At 39.7% G+C, this 16,887-nt stretch overlaps 1 protein-coding gene across 1 annotated transcript in view; it reads left to right on the top strand.

Moving 5' to 3' along the window:
• Positions 1-16,887, top strand: part of ASCC3 (activating signal cointegrator 1 complex subunit 3) — a 605,262-nt gene that overhangs the window by 501,885 nt on the left and 86,490 nt on the right. The window contains exon 36 of the mRNA XM_075202837.1: positions 12,734-12,868. Within this exon, the coding sequence (XP_075058938.1) occupies positions 12,734-12,868 (135 nt within the window). The remainder of the gene's footprint in view (positions 1-12,733; positions 12,869-16,887) is intronic.

Raw genomic sequence — 16,887 nt, 5'->3', positions numbered from 1 at the left:
ATTCAGTGGTTCCATAAAGTGTCTATAAGGAACTGAAAGGTGCCAATGGATTGGGGTTGATGTTTCTGATCCTGAAGGGAGGTGTAAATAAAATGTAGCTCTCTGTAGTTGACAAGTGAATATCGGGTGTAAATCGGTCAGTTTTAAAGGTTGAAATGGTTATCACATAAAACACAGTCAGATTAGCCGTAATCCAGTATTTAAGAAGACAAATGGAACAGTCTTGAAAAACAACTAAGTAAGGAATTAGGAGTAAAAAATGTGGGTTTAAGTTAGGGATGAGCGCACTCGGATTTCTGAAATCCGAGCCCACCCGAACGTTGCGGATCCGAGTCGGATCCGAGACAGATCCGGGTATTGGCGCCAAATTCAAAAGTGAAACTGAGGCTCTGACTCATAATCCCGTTGTCGGATCTCGCGATACTCGGATCCTATAAATTCCCCGCTAGTCGCCGCCATCTTCACTCGGGCATTGATCAGGGTAGAGGGAGGGTGTGTTAGGTGGTCCTCTGTGCTGTTTAGTTCTGTGCTGTTTAGTTCTGTGCTGTTTAGTTCTGTGCTGTTTAGTGCTGTGCTGTGCTGTGCTGTGCTGTGCTGTGCTGTGCTGTGCTGTGCTGTGCTGTGCTGTGTTCTGCAGTATCAGTCCAGTGGTGCTGTGTCCTGTGCTCTGTCCTGCTGAGTTCCGTAGTGCTGCTGGGTCCTGTGCCGTGTCCTGTTCAGTCCAGTGGTGCTGTGTCCTGTGCTCTGTGCTTCTAAGGGCATAGTTATTTCCCCATTATTCCCAAGTTTTTAAAAAATAAAAAAAAAGTAAAAAAAAATAAAAAATTTTAAAAAAAAAAAATATATAATAATTATAACCAAATTTGCAAAACCAATCCAGCATTATAAGTCCATTGGTACTGCAATATTACCAAGTTCACACATTCTGCAGTATCAGTCCAGTGGTGCTGTGTCCTGTGCTCTGTCCTGCTGAGTTCCGTAGTGCTGCTGGGTCCTGTGCCGTGTCCTGTTCAGTCCAGTGGTGCTGTGTCCTGTGCTCTGTGCTTCTAAGGGCATAGTTATTTCCCCACTATTCCCAAGTTTTTTAAAAATAAGAAAAAAGTAAAAAAAAATAAAAAATTTAAAAAAAAAATAAAAAATAATAATTATAACCAAATTTGCAAAACCAATCCAGCAGTATAAGTCCATTGGTACTGCAATATTACCAAGTTCACACATTCTGCAGTATCTTGTGCTACATATAATGGAGACCAAAAATTTGGAGGATAAAGTAGGGAAAGATCAAGACCCACTTCCTCCTAATGCTGAAGCTGCTGCCACTAGTCATGACATAGACGATGAAATGCCATCAACGTCGTCTTCCAAGCCCGATGCCCAATCTCGTAGTACCGGGCATGTAAAATCCAAAAAGCCCAAGTTAAGAAAAAGTAGCAAAAAGAGAAACTTAAAATCATCTGAGGAGAAACGTAAAGTTGCCAATATGCCATTTACGACACGGAGTGGCAAGGAACGGCTTAGGCCCTGGCCCGTGTTCATGACTAGTGGTTCAGCTTCACCCACGGATCTTAGCCCTCCTCCTCCTCCCCCCCCCTACAAAAAATTGAAGAGAGTTATGCTGTCAGCAACAAAACAGCAAACAACTCTGCCTTCTAAAGAGAAATTATCACAAATCCCCAAGGCGAGTCCAAGGGTGTTGGTGGTTGTCAAGCCTGACCTTCCCATCACTGTACGGGAAGAGGTGGCTCGGGAGGAGGCTATTGATGATGTAGCTGGCGCTGTGGAGGAACTTGATGATGAGGATGGTGATGTGGTTATTGTAAATGAGGCACCAGGGGGGGAAACAGCTGATGTCCATGGGATGAAAAAGCCCATCGTCATGCCTGGTCAGAAGACCAAAAAATGCACCTCTTCGGTCTGGAGTTATTTTTATCCAAATCCAGACAACCAATGTATGGCAATATGTAGCTTATGTAAAGCTCAAATAAGCAGGGGTAAGGATCTTGCCCACCTAGGAACATCCTCCCTTATACGTCACCTGAATAACCTTCATAGTTCAGTGGTTAGTTCAGGAACTGGGGCTAGGACCCTCATCGGTACAGGGACACCTAAATCCCGTGGTCCAGTTGGATACACACCAGCAACACCCTCCTCGTCAACTTCCTCCACAATCTCCATCAGATTCAGTCCTGCAGCCCAAGTCACCAGCCAGACTGAGTCCTCCTCAATACGGGATTCATCCGAGGAATCCTGCAGCGGTACGCCTACTACTGCCACTGCTGCTGTTGCTGCTGTTAGTCGGTCATCTTCCCAGAGGGGAAGTCGTAAGACCGCTAAGTCTTTCACCAAACAATTGACCGTCCAACAGTCGTTTGCCATGACCACCAAATACGATAGTAGTCACCCTATTGCAAAGCGTATAACTGCGGCTGTAACTGCAATGTTGGTGTTAGACGTGCGCCCGGTGTCCGCCATCAGTGGAGTGGGATTTAGAGGGTTGATGGAGGTATTGTGTCCCCGGTACCAAATCCCCTCGAGATTCCACTTCACTAGGCAGGCGATACCAAAAATGTACAGAGAAGTACGATCAAGTGTCCTCAGTGCTCTTAAAAATGCGGTTGTACCCACTGTCCACTTAACCACGGACATGTGGACAAGTGGTTCTGGGCAAACGAAGGACTATATGACTGTGACAGCCCACTGGGTAGATGCATCCCCTTCCGCAGCAACAGCAACAGCTGCATCAGTAGCAGCATCTACAAAATGGCTGCTCATGCAAAGGCAGGCAACATTGTGCATTACAGGCTTTAATAAGAGGCACAACGCTGACAACATATTAGAGAAAATGAGGGAAATTATCTCCCAGTGGCTTACCCCACTTAGACTCTCATGGGGATTTGTGGTGTCAGACAATGCCAGTAACATTGTGCGGGCATTAAATATGGGCAATTTCCAGCACGTCCCATGTTTTGCCCACACCATTAATTTGGTGGTGCAGCATTACTTCAAGAGTGACAGGGGTGTGCAGGAGATGCTTGCGGTGGCCCGCAAAATTGCTGGACACTTTCGGCATTCAGCCAGTGCCTACCGCAGACTAGAGGCACATCAAAAAAGCTTGAACCTGCCCTGCCATCACCTCAAACAAGAGGTTGTGACGCGCTGGAACTCCACCCTCTATATGCTGCAGAGGATGGAGGAGCAGCAAAAGGCCATTCAGGCCTACACAGCCACCTACGACATAGGCAAAGGAGTGGGGATGCGCCTGAGTCAAGCGCAGTGGAGACTGATTTCCGTGTTGTGCAAGGTTCTGCAGCCATTTGAACTTGCCACACGAGAAGTCAGTTCCGACACTGCCAGCTTGAGTCAGGTCATTCCCCTGATCAGGCTGTTGCAGAAGCAGCTGGAGAAAGTGAGGGAGGAGCTGGTAAGCCATTGCGATTACAGCAAGCATGTAGCTCTTGTGGATGTAGCCCTTCGTACGCTTTGCCAGGATCCGAGGGTGGTCACTCTTTTAAAGTCAGAGGAATACATTCTGGCCACCGTGCTCGATCCTCGGTTTAAAGCGTATGTTGTGTCTCTGTTTTCGGCGGACACAAGTCTACAGCGGTGCAAAGACCTGCTGGTCAGGAGATTGTCCTCTGAAGAGGACCGTGACATGCCAACAGCTCCACCCTCATTTTCTTCCACATCTATGGCTGCGAGGAAAAAGCTCAGTTTTCCCAAAAGAGGCACTGGCGGGGATGCTGATAACATCTGGTCCGGACTGAAGGACCTGCCAACCATTGCAGACATGTCTACTCTCGCTGCATTGGATGCTGTGACAATAGAAAAAATTGTGGATGATTACTTTGCTGACACCATCCAAGTAGACATGTCAGACAGTCCATATTGTTACTGGCAGGAAAAAAAGGCAGTTTGGAAGCCCCTGTACAAACTGGCTCTATTTTACCTGAGTTGTCCCCCCTCCAGTGTGTACTCGGAAAGAGTTTTTAGTGCAGCGGGGAACCTGGTCAGTGAGCGGCGAAGGAGGTTGCTTCCTCACAACGTTGAAAAAATGATGTTTATAAAAATGAATAATCAATTCCTCAATGAAGTACAGCACTGCCCTCCAGATACTACAGAGGGACCTGTGGTTGTGGAGTCCAGCGGGGACGAATTGATAATGTGTGATGAGGAGGAAGTAGACACTGTAGGGGGAGAGGAATCAGAGGTTGAGGATGAGGACGACATCTTGCCTCAGTAGAGCCTGTTTAGTCTGTACAGGGAGAGATGAATAGCTTTTTTGGTGTGGGGGCCCAAACAAACCAATCATTTCAGTCAAAGTTGTTTGGTAGGCCCTGTCGCTGAAATGATTGGTTTGTTAAAGTGTGCATGTCCTATTTCAACAACATACCTCTCAACTGCAGCTCATCCCTCCTCTGCGGGGATAATGTCTCCTGTGCTCTGACACGTCACTCTGTGTACTCTCAGCCTCAGGATCTGACACTACAGCTACCATGCCTCTTGTAGCAGCCCTCACTCCAGGGCCTCTTCCATGTGCAGTGTCCCCCTCTCTCTTGGGTTCACTATAGTGGCATGGAGTTCTCCCCCTCATCCAGGGCACACATTCCTTGCCCTGGCTCAGTCACCACGCTCAGACTTCCAGGCAATGCTGGGGGAGCCTGGGAGCTTCCACCCCAGGTCCCCAGCTACAACTCTCCTCTCCTGTGTCTTCTCTCTCTTTCTGACACTTTAAAGATCGTGCCTTTAAATGAAAAAGTCAGTCTTCATTGCACGACTATGTGCAAGTGCAACAGGGACATTTTTTTGGGTTTACAAAGTCAAACAATAACACTTCGACCCTGTCTGTCTGGGGTCTCTCAATGACGAATTGTCTGTAGCATGTTTGGAGGAGGTATTGTGGCCCCGGTATCAAATTGGGTACCGGGGCCACCCCACTATGCAGTCCAGATACTTGTTTGGTGGAATTCCGACACGTGGAGGGTTTTTTAATTAAATTGTGGCCTCGGTACCAAATTGTGTACCGGGGCCACCACACTACGCAGTCAAGATACTTGTTTGGTGGAATTCAGACCAGTTGAGTGTTTTATTATTATATTGTGTGGACCACTCTATCTATACCACACTACAACTCTATACCACTCTATTTCCTACTTTAATTCTATTTAATTCTATTTCCTACTTTAATTCTATTACTAATTAATTACCATAAAGAGGAACAAAAAAAACCAATTTTACCAAAAGTATAATATGACTTAGACTTACAAACACTACACTTTAAAGATTGTGCCTTTAAATGAAAAAGTCAGTCTTCATTGCACGACTATGTGCAACAGGGACATTTTTTTGGGTTTACAAAGTCAAACAATAGCACTTCGACCCTGTCTGTCTGGGGTCTCTCAATGACGAATTGTCTGTAGCATGTTTGGAGGAGGTATTGTGGCCCCGGTATCAAATTGGGTACCGGGGCCACCCCACTATGCAGTCCAGATACTTGTTTGGTGGAATTCCGACACGTGGAGGGTTTTTTAATTATATTGTGGCCTCGGTACCAAATTGTGTACCGGGGCCACCACACTACGCAGTCAAGATAGATAGATGCGTATTGCGTATCATAGATAAAGTACATTCAGTGGTGTGGGGCAAATTGAAAAATATTCCAAATGCACTGACATTATCAAAAACAAGAGGTTGTCACACGCTAAAACTCCAACATGTATATGATGGAGAGGATGGAGGAGCAGCCGTATGTGTAGTGTAATGCAGATCTGTTGAAGGTTTTTTATATATTTTATTGTGGTGCCCAGTGCCCACTCCTCTACGCAGTCCAGATACATTTATTGGTGCGAATCATAAAAGTTCAGGGTTTTTAATATATATTGTGGTGACCCACTCCTCTACGCAGTCCAGGTACATTTATTGGTGCGATTCATAAAAGTTCAGGGTTTTTAAGATATCTTGTGGTGACCCACTCCTATACGCAGTCCAGGTACATTTATTGGTGCGATTCATAAAAGTTCAGGGTTTTTAATAGATATTGTGGTGACCCACTCCTCTACGCAGTCCAGGTACATTTATTGGTGCGAATCATAAAAGTTCAGGGTTTTTAATATATCTTGTGGTGACCCACTCCTCTACGCAGTCCAGGTACATTTATTGGTGCGAATCATAAAAGTTCAGGGTTTTTAAGATATTGTGGTGACCCACTCCTCTACGCAGTCCAGGTACAATTATTGGTGCGAATCATAAAAGTTCAGGGTTTTTAAGATATTGTGGTGACCCACTCCTCTACGCAGTCCAGGTACAATTATTGGTGCGAATCATAAAAGTTCAGGGTTTTTAAGATATTGTGGTGACCCACTCCTCTACGCAGTCCAGGTACAATTATTGGTGCGAATCATAAAAGTTCAGGGTTTTTAATATATTGTGGTGACCCACTCCTCTACGCAGTCCAGGTACAATTATTGGTGCGAATCATAAAAGTTCAGGGTTTTTAAGATATTGTGGTGACCCACTCCTCTACGCAGTCCAGGTACAATTATTGGTGCGAATCATAAAAGTTCAGGGTTTTTAATATATTGTGGTGACCCACTCCTCTACGCAGTCCAGGTACAATTATTGGTGCGAATCATAAAAGTTCAGGGTTTTTAAGATATTGTGGTGACCCACTCCTCTACGCAGTCCAGGTACAATTATTGGTGCGAATCATAAAAGTTCAGGGTTTTTAAGATATTGTGGTGACCCACTCCTCTACGCAGTCCAGGTACATTTATTGGTGCGAATCATAAAAGTTCAGGGTTTTTAAGATATTGTGGTGACCCACTCCTCTACGCAGTCCAGGTACATTTATTGGTGCGATTCATAAAAGTTCAGGGTTTTTAATATATATTGTGGTGACCCACTCCTCTACGCAGTCCAGAAAGATACCTTGTTGCAACGTTTTGGACTAATAACTATATTGTGAGGTGTTCACAATACACTGTAAATTAGTGGAAATGCTTGTTATTGAATGTTATTGAGGTTAATAATAGCCTAGGAGTGAAAATAAGCCCAAAAACTTGATTTTTAAACTTTTTATGTTTTTTTCAAAAAAAATCCGAATCCAATACCTTAAATCCGAACCGAGACCTTTCGTCAAGTGTTTTGCGAGACAAATCCGAACCTCAAAAATAACGAAAATCCGGATCCAAAACACAAAACACGAGACCTCAAAAGTCGCCGGTGCACATCCCTAGTTTAAGTATATTGAGCTGTTCTAGGCATCCAAAGCAAAATGGCAGCATAAAAGAGGAGATGCAATTGATTTAAATGGGAAGCCTTGAATGAGCTCTTCGATATGAATTCTAATCAATGGTCAAAATGGAAATTTAGATGTAGTTGTATTGAAAGTGTAAGTGACTGGAATTTGATGGTTTTACAATAAAGGCAGTAGGAGAAATGACAGTATGGCATTCCACCGTATACCAGCCTTCTTCGAGCACTGATTATAATCATGACTTTCAGCCTGTTAGCAGCAGCGGTCGATCCAGGTAGGAGGCGAACAGGGCAATCGCCTATCCCCCTAGTAGTAGCGAGCTACCAGCGGCAGGCGGCAGCTCACTATATTCATGGTCCCGTCGGCTGACAGGCAGACAGAAAATCCTGTCTGACCGACCCACTCTGACTGTGTTTTAATACAATCAGAGCGGCTGAGCAGCAAAAAGGGGACAGGGCACTAAATCCCCCCTCCCCCCAAAAGTAGGCCCACCCCTGACAAGCAGCAAATGAACCCTGCATGTCAAGGACCCTCAAGCCTTGTAACAGTTTAATGCTGTTTTAATGACATCCATGCTCTCAATTTTCGATAAAAAAAACTAATTCTCCTTTAATAAGTCAGAAATAGTAAGGGATAGATTAGGCACTTGCCACTGTTATTTTTATAATCCAACAAGGTCTTGTAAATCTTCCATGAACAAGTAGGAAGCAAAAGTCTGATATGCACCAAGATTATGCCATCAATAAAATCATTTATAACAAACAGTCCATTAAGCAGTCTTTAGATATCAGGGTGAGTGATAATTTAGCCAGCAGTTCTAACAGAAGGGTGAGTTTGAGAGGTGACAGGGGAACACCCCCATTTCCACTTCAGTTGGAAACACCGCTGGTTATGTGTCATTCAAACAGAATTGTGCCAAAGGAGAACTACGTTTGGAAAATTTCAAACAGAATTAAGTGTGTTAGCACTAGAGAATGCAACACCATCTAAGTCTAGTAAAAGACATTTATGGTAATTCGTTCCTCATTAAGAATATTTTAAGAGCTGACAAGGAAGAGTACAGTAGAGAGAGACATCCTTGGGGATCTTTAAATGACTCCAAGGTACAAGTAAACATAAACAATGTCTGCAGTAAAATACAGAGCAGAACAAGTTGTTAAATTGCATTGTACCACAAGACAGATATTCAAGGCAAAGTAGTTTAGAACTTAATTTTGACTTTTACAATGTTTAATACTTGCTTAGCTCTTGGAGAAATATTACATCCTAACATATTGATTAGTCCATCTACTGCCTTTAGTTGTTCAGCAACAGAAAAATATGGAAGTAGGCAATGCGTAATAATTATTCTGCATATATTGCAAATTACTTACTCACCAGAAATAAAAACTGTCTCAACCATATTGATAAGCCTGTATTTTAAAGGAGGCAGTGACTGGTAAGAACTTTGGAGAAAAAAAGATTTGTTAATCAATGATTTAATGAGCTAAATGTTGTTCAGACCAACTTTTTGGTTTATAAATAAAAATAGCAATATTCAGTTGAATGGTGTGAGTTGGTGGTATATAAAAGGTAGGATCCATCATTGTCTTATGAAAAGATTATTAATGTATACCTGAAATCTAAGTTAATCTAAGTCAATCATGGGATGGATGGCATATACTGAATAATACAATTTATAAAATCAATTATGAAGAAGAGAGTTGAAAAGTGGGCAGAGTGATTGCAGTGGTATATATAGATTTTTATAAAAGGTCTAGACCTATTGGTCTAGAAAATGCAATATACAACCAGATAGAACTCTGTCTCTAGAATTCTCTCCAGAGAGTAGATAACAAAGCTTCATAACGCTAACGCTACTAAGGTTGTGAGTGATGTAACCTATGGTTCTGTCCTTGGTCCAATGCAGTTTAATTTTGATACTAAATTATATAAAAGTCGTAATTAACAGTACTTTTTCCATATTTGCATATTACACACGTGTAGGGAAGTTCACTGCATTATATTTGTTTATACTGGAAAAGGCTAAGGGGGACATGATCACTGTGTATAAATATATTAATGGGCCATAGCGCACATTCTGTGGCAACCTCTTATGGCAGGTATAAAAGATTCCTATTCAACTACAGACAGATTGTTTACTGTAAGAGCCAGAAAATTACAGAACACACTCCCACAATAACTTATTGGCAGACACTAGAATAATTTAAGGCAAGTTTAGATATGTTGCTGGCAAAGCTGAATATATAAGGCTACTGATATTAATAACACAATGTAGTATGACAATGCAAGGAATTGTCTAATTGCCAGTATAAGGTTAGGAAGAAATGGTTTCACCCCTAAGGCAAATTTGACCTTGCTTTATATGGATTTTGCCTTCCTCTCTATCAAGTGAATTTTCTGATGATGAAAGGTTAAATAAAGTTCATGAACGTGTGTCTATGGCATTCCTGTATTCCAAATTTGCCAATTATTTGCCAACAGTTGTGTATTGTAACATTTTATATAATTTTACAATTGATTGCTTGTACATTAAAATTAAATTCCACAAACCTATACTTTTAACACACACACACACACACACACACACACACATATCTTGTAAGGCAACATTAGAGCACTACACTAAAAAAGGAGCGCGCAAATTGAAAGCCATGAAATATGTGGGGTTTTTTTTCATCCTAAGCATATCTGTCCCATGAATGGTGTATCTCTCTAAATATCTACCAAATTCAAAATCCTAAAATATTTGCTAGTCTTTTAGTCATATCAGTTTCCTGGGGTATGTCAAGAACAAGTTCTTGAATGTAGTGAAATTTTCTGAAGTTTGTGTTACGGCCGTACTTTGTATGTTTATTACTTGTATACTTGTATACTGCACTGTGTATTCTGTTTCATGTTTTGGTAATTATTGTTGTAAAAACTTGTTTATGTTTCCTTTCATATTGTGTACAAATTGAACAATTGCAGACCCAAATATAACTGCTTATTTTATGACTCTTTTTTCCCCATTGAGTTTGAGGGTTAATGGGAGATGCTAGTTCTCATTGAGACTAGACATCTGGGCTATAGTTAGGGAAAGGCTGAACCATGGAGAAATGTTGTAATAGGGTTACTTGGTTTTGCATGCATAAAGCATACTTGAATTCTGGATCAGCTAGCCGTGTCCCCTAACAAGTATAAATAAAGAAACACGGTTCCATCAGCAAACTGAGTCACAAGACATTTGAAGACTTTTTAAACTTACGTTGTAGTGTCATATGGTGAATATACCCAATTCCCCAGCTGTTTGCTCCAAGTTGCATTCGTTATATGCATTGTACTGTTATGTATCATTATTTAGATCTTAAACTCATGCCATAGCTTGTAATGTGACAAGATCTCCGATAACACTTTAGTCATATGTTTATATTTCTAATGATTACATTGGGCCTGATTCATTAAGGAACTTAGGCAAGAAATTTCTTACTTAAGTCTCCTGGACAAAACCATGTTAAAATGAAAGGGGTGAAAACTAGTCTTCTATTTTGCACATAAGATAAATACTGGCTATTTTTTTCATGTAGCACACAAACACTTGATAGCTTAATTCTATACTGAAATTTATAGTCGACCATTGCTGAATTTTCTACTTCTTTGCCTTAAAAAAAAACTCCTGTGTGGCTTTCGCAGAATGCTTTGAGTTATTGTCCATCTGTACTGTGAAGCACCAATCAACTTTGCTGAATCTGAGCAGACTGTATATCCCTATACACTTCAGAATTCATCAGGCTGCTTTTGTCTTCTGTCGCATCATCAAAAAACACAAGTTACCCAGTTCCATTGGACGACATGCCATGACATTGCCTCCACCGTGTTTTACAAATGATGTGGTATGCTTCGGATCATGAGCCATTCCAAACATTCTCCATACTTTTTTTGCTTCCCGTCATTCTGGTATAGGTTGATTTTAGTTTCATCTGTCCAAAGAATGATGTTCCAGAACTGGGCTGGCTTTTTTTAGATTTTATTTTTTGTCAAAGTCTAATTTGGCCTTTCTAAACTTGAGGCTTATAAATGGTTTGCTCCTTGTGGTGAACCCTCTGTATTTGCTTTTGTGAAGACATGAATAATGATATACCTCTCTACCTATTGTCCCATGTCGGTCTACTGTCTGACTTCCTCATATGTCCTATTCTGAAAAAGACAGACTATATTGCACCAGGAGCATCCAACATATTCTGGAAGACGGCCTCATCCATATATATCGGTATAATCCATTTTATTAAGGCCAACAGACCAGAATTGGTGCACGCACACAAGGTACTCGAAGGATAATGAAATAATATAAAACTTAATCAAACGTTTATTAGTATGCATTAAAAATAATATCACAATATATAGTCACATAGAGAATAGTGAAATATTAAAAAGTGTAAGTGAACATAATGACCTAAATAGATATAAACTGATAAAACTAGCAGAGAAGACTGCTAGAATGCGCCGTCTCCCATATATATATATATATATATATATATATATATATATATATATATATATATATGATGTATAAGATTGTAGTAAGGCGCTTAATATCTATATAACGTGGTAATATCCTACAAGAATTGTATATACAGGGAATTAATTCTCTGAAATCACTATATTAAAGATACTTATATTCTGTAGGTTAGGTGATGCCGCAGTTTATCTTAATAGAGTGGTCGAAACTATTATACTGGATTTCTATATAAACTGAATTAACAGGTCTGGCAAAAAAGGAACTCCTTAAATAGCCTTATATCATATTACATTGGCTGTATAAAAATTGATATATGTATATATCAGTCATACTGATAGATACATATCAGTATCTGACTGATAGATACATATATGAATTGAGTGCTACAGAAACACATTTCTTGTTCTTCATAAATATGCATTCCTCATATGTCCTGTCATATCTTTTGCTGCACTCTGTGAGCCCCCATAGTATTACCCACAGTCATCTGTGCTACTTATGTGTATTACCTCATCTATTTGTTACTTATTTCTCTATCTGGTGTTACGGAATCTGTATCACCTTATAAATACATTAATTAATAATAATACCTACTTCCTGGAGACTGTTCTACTTTTGGCTAGATTTTGTGAAGGTTTTTTTTTCTTTACCATGGAAAGGATCTTGCGATCATCCACCACTATTGTCTTCCATGGACGTCCAGGCCTTTTTGTGTTGTCGAGCATTCCAGTGCATTCTTTTCTCTTGAAAAAGAGGGGGCTACATATTAAACAGCTGTAAATCCTAAACCCTTCCTCCAATTTGGATGTGAATACCTTCAATTAAGCCTGATAGTCTGCACTTTAGAGCCTTATTAATTATATACCTGTAACTTGCATATGTTTTGGTAAACAGCTAAATTAACAAAAATTGTGTCACTGTCCATATATATATGGACCTAACTGTATGTATTGCAAATTTAACATTCTACTCCTTCTTTTTAGGATAACCGTAGTATTGAGCCACAAACCTATGGACGTATTGCATCTTATTACTATCTAAAACACCAAACCATTCGCATGTTCAGGGACAGACTAAAGCCAGATTGCACTGTTGAAGACCTGCTATCAGTACTTACCGTAAGTGAATATTGTCTTGTTTTGGGTTTTTTTCTATTTTACAATACATTATTCACGCCAGTATTACACAGACGTTACCTAATGCCTTCTGTCATGATGCAAGTCACATTAAAAGCTGAGATGTTTTTATTTTGTTACCTAAAACAGGTTGTTTGTTTCCATTTCTTGTCATACATTCAAAATATAGGTTTTCTTTATTGTTTAACTATTTTATAGATGAACTTTGTCTTTTTGTTGTTCATATGTGTACAATATTATATATCATTTTTCAATTATTTAAATTAAGTTTTAATGTTTCCAAGTACAGCTATGTGAGACTTAGTTGAGTAGAATGTCTCAGGACCTCTAAGCTGACAAGGTATTTTTATACAGCCTGAAATTTAGTGGTAGTTAGTAATTAAGTTGCTTTTTTATGTGTATCTAGCAGAGGTGTGAATTGAAAGTTTTTGTCAGTCTGGTACTTATAAAAACTGATGAATTTTGGAGTCTCCCCTTCCTCCTACAAATTGGCTGTTTCTTCAAACACTGAATTAATGAGCTTAGTAATTAAGGCAATTGCTTCACACCTCTATTGTCAGCCAGTAACACTGCATCTGTCTGGTGCTAATGCCTTCTCTTCACTTATGGAGGCATTTAACAGTTTTTGCAACAGGGAATAACATGTCATAGGGTAAATAGGATAATTAGTTATAAGTGAAATTGTCAGGGGAATATTAACTTAAAAAGTAATATAACAATGCTATAATGATATGTAAAAAGTTAATATAATGTTGAAGGTGCATTTATTAAAAAAGATTTATTTATTAAATGGCAAATCAACTTTGCTGCACACATTTAGAACAATGTACTTAGCCACCTTATCTGTTAATCTGACCCTCCATGTTCCTCCATCTGTTGTGAATTCATTGTTCATTGCAATGCCCCTATCACAGCTAGACGACATCAGACGTGTGTGTGTATATAATATCTATGAGAACTAGACTTTAGCATTATAGTTATTTTTATTATATACAGGCTTGTTGTTACATAAATATGCAGAATGTACTAATAATGTTGGTATAGCTTCCTGTGATTTGTTTCCTTTCTTTCAAGGTAATGTTTTTTTTATTATTTGAACTTTTCTTTCATGTTTAAGTTATTTAATTACTTATGTGTGTTCCTTGAAATTGCACATTGAATGAAGCGTATTCATTGCAGATTACAGTAGAATATGTTAATATGAAGTTGAATTTTCTAGCAAAAGTTCACCCATCAGTTAAATATTAGTCTGTCTCAAAATGTGTAATACCAAGGCAATTTTCCTTACATATTAAGTGACATTTGCATACACCTAAAAACTTTTTTTTTTTGCACTCCATTTGCGCATTTAAAGGTGCACAACCGCTTACTGGTCTTTGGAACTGCAGCCGAACAATCAGTTTGCACCTAATGAAACATCACTTCAAAGTCCAATCCTCTCTCTATTAACATTTTACATTTTTATCCTAAAATACTGCTTAGTTTGACTTCAAGCATGTTGTAAACTAAATATGAGAATGTGGCGAATCAGGACTGTCTTCATGACATGTCTTGCTTACTTATAAATGTAAATGTAAAGTCCAAAGTGTGTCCTATTAAAAGTATAGAATGAGGCCAGATCTCTGACACCTCAGTTGGTGTGGAAAAGTAGTGTCTTGTGGGCAGGGCCATCTATTCCATTGGGCACGATGGGCAGGTGCCCGGGGGCCCCACGGGCATGGGGCCCCATAGGCAGGGCTCTTAATTAGAATAAATAATCCTGCAAAAGAAAAAACCTGCAAAAAAACCTTCAAGGGTCACTGAGCAAGTAGATCTATCTATCTCTATATATCTATATCTGTATCTCTATACATCTATATCTATATATATATATATATATATATATATATATATATATCTATATATATATATATATATATATATACACAAGTTAACCCGTGCATGATACTCATGCATTCTAGTCAAATCAAGCTACTTAAGGTCTTAAAAAGGTTCTTGTCATGCATTTGGGCCTAGCCCAGGCCTCCTCAGGGGAAGAGCGTTACTTCCCGACGCAAGCGCCCTTTTTAATGTGTGTTCATGAGGTAAAATTACCTCACGAAAATGAGTTTGACCCCTCAACTCCTAAATTTAGCCTTTACTACCCCTCCCATGGGGGGAAGGGGGGGATGATGGAAGTTAACTGACTTAACTATTCTAATTTTTTGGTAAAATAATGTCAGTATACCAAATTTCAGGTCAATTAGATGAGCCCTTTCTGAGAAAATAGTTTTTTTCCACACACACACACACACTAACACACGCCGCTACACATGTGTGTTCATGAGGTAAAATTACCTCACGAAAATGAGTTTGAGCCCTCAACTCGTAAATTTAGACTTTACTACCCCTCCCACGGGGGGAAGGGGGGATGATGGAAGTTAACTGACTTCACTATTCTAATTTTTTTGTCAAATAATGTCAGTATACCAAATTTCAGGTCAATTGGATGAGCCCTTTCTGAGAAAATAGTTTTTTACACACACACACACACACTAACACACACCGCTAGGCTTTTACTTTTATAATATTAGATAATGCTAAGAATTTAGTAGGTCAGTGTATAACTCCACCCAGCAGGTGGCGCTGCAGCTTGTCTTTTTTTTCCACACACACACACACAGACAGACTAACACACGCCACTAGGCTTATATATATATATATATATATATATATATATATATATATATATATATATGTATGAATGTATGTAGGGGCCCCGGTGCACTGCTTTGCCCAGGGGCCCATAATGTTATTAAGATGGCCCCGCTTGTGGGGAGAAAAGGGCTGTGCAGCCTCCTGAAATTCTGGGAACTCCCCTCTAAATGCAAGGCCAACCTTTTATCTCATTTAAATAATCTCAGCCCGAAACTTAAAATCTGATTTGTGACGTGCTGGTGCAAACAAAACCAGACTTTTGTGCCTAATCCATGCTGTTCAGCCCAACACCTCTAATTGCAGATTTTTGTACCCCAGCAGACATGATCATCTTGGCCTGCAAATCCACGTACTGCCCCATAAGAACTTGTTCATTTGCATAAAAGTGCCACAATGCAAACCATCAATTGCACTTTTTGCACTCTTTTAGAAAATGGTGTTGCAGATATTTCTGGGCCAAAAATATCTGCGATCTACGATAATGATCCTCTTGAGGACTATTACTAGGGATTTAAGCAGGACAGTCCCTATTCTAGGGGACGGGCCCAGCTGTCCAGACTGTCAGCACACACTCCACACTGGTGCATGTGGCAATGAAGAGGTGTTTTTATAGGTGTAGATGGGAATGAGGCAGCCTTACGCTTCAGAAGCAGGAGACCCAACCATGCCCCCCAGCATGACTCGAACATGCCTATTTTCGGAGAGACGCTTCCGTGCAGTGACTGTCCCAAATGTAAAATTACAAGTGTTGCAACAGATGCGGAAGTATTTGTTAGATTATATAAACCATTTGCTAAAAACAGCCGCAAATATATAACTAAAAGCTGCATGAACTTTTATCTGAAGATATTTTGTATGAATTTGTAATCTTCGAAGGGAAGATCTTTTTCCTATACACAATAGACTTATTCACACTAAAGATATAATATATGGAATACTACATTAGCCAAGTTTTCAACCAGTTTTTAGATTGCTCTTTTTGATTGACATATGTAGGATTAGTCAGGGAATTCCATTACTTTAACCAGAAGTTATGTTGCCAATGATGTGCTGTATTTTGTCTTTTTCACTGCTGAAGATTTATGCAAATGCTTCTATGTGTAAATAATTTTCAGTCATCAAATCTTGTATACTTTTCTCTGCCATGCATCTTTTTAATCTTGTTACCATCAAATAGTTGTTACTCTCCTACTCTCTCTTTTGTTTGTTTTTTCAATGGTATTTCACTGCTAAAGCAAATGCACTGACTTTTAATCTCCAGTAGAGGGCAAGTCTTCCTTTAATCTTTTTAGATGTCATTATAT

Source organism: Mixophyes fleayi, chromosome 3 (assembly GCF_038048845.1).
Source record: "Mixophyes fleayi isolate aMixFle1 chromosome 3, aMixFle1.hap1, whole genome shotgun sequence".
Classification (NCBI taxonomy): domain Eukaryota; kingdom Metazoa; phylum Chordata; class Amphibia; order Anura; family Limnodynastidae; genus Mixophyes; species Mixophyes fleayi.
Note: the sequence above shows the minus strand (reverse complement) of the source record. Positions and strands in the feature narration are given on the sequence as shown.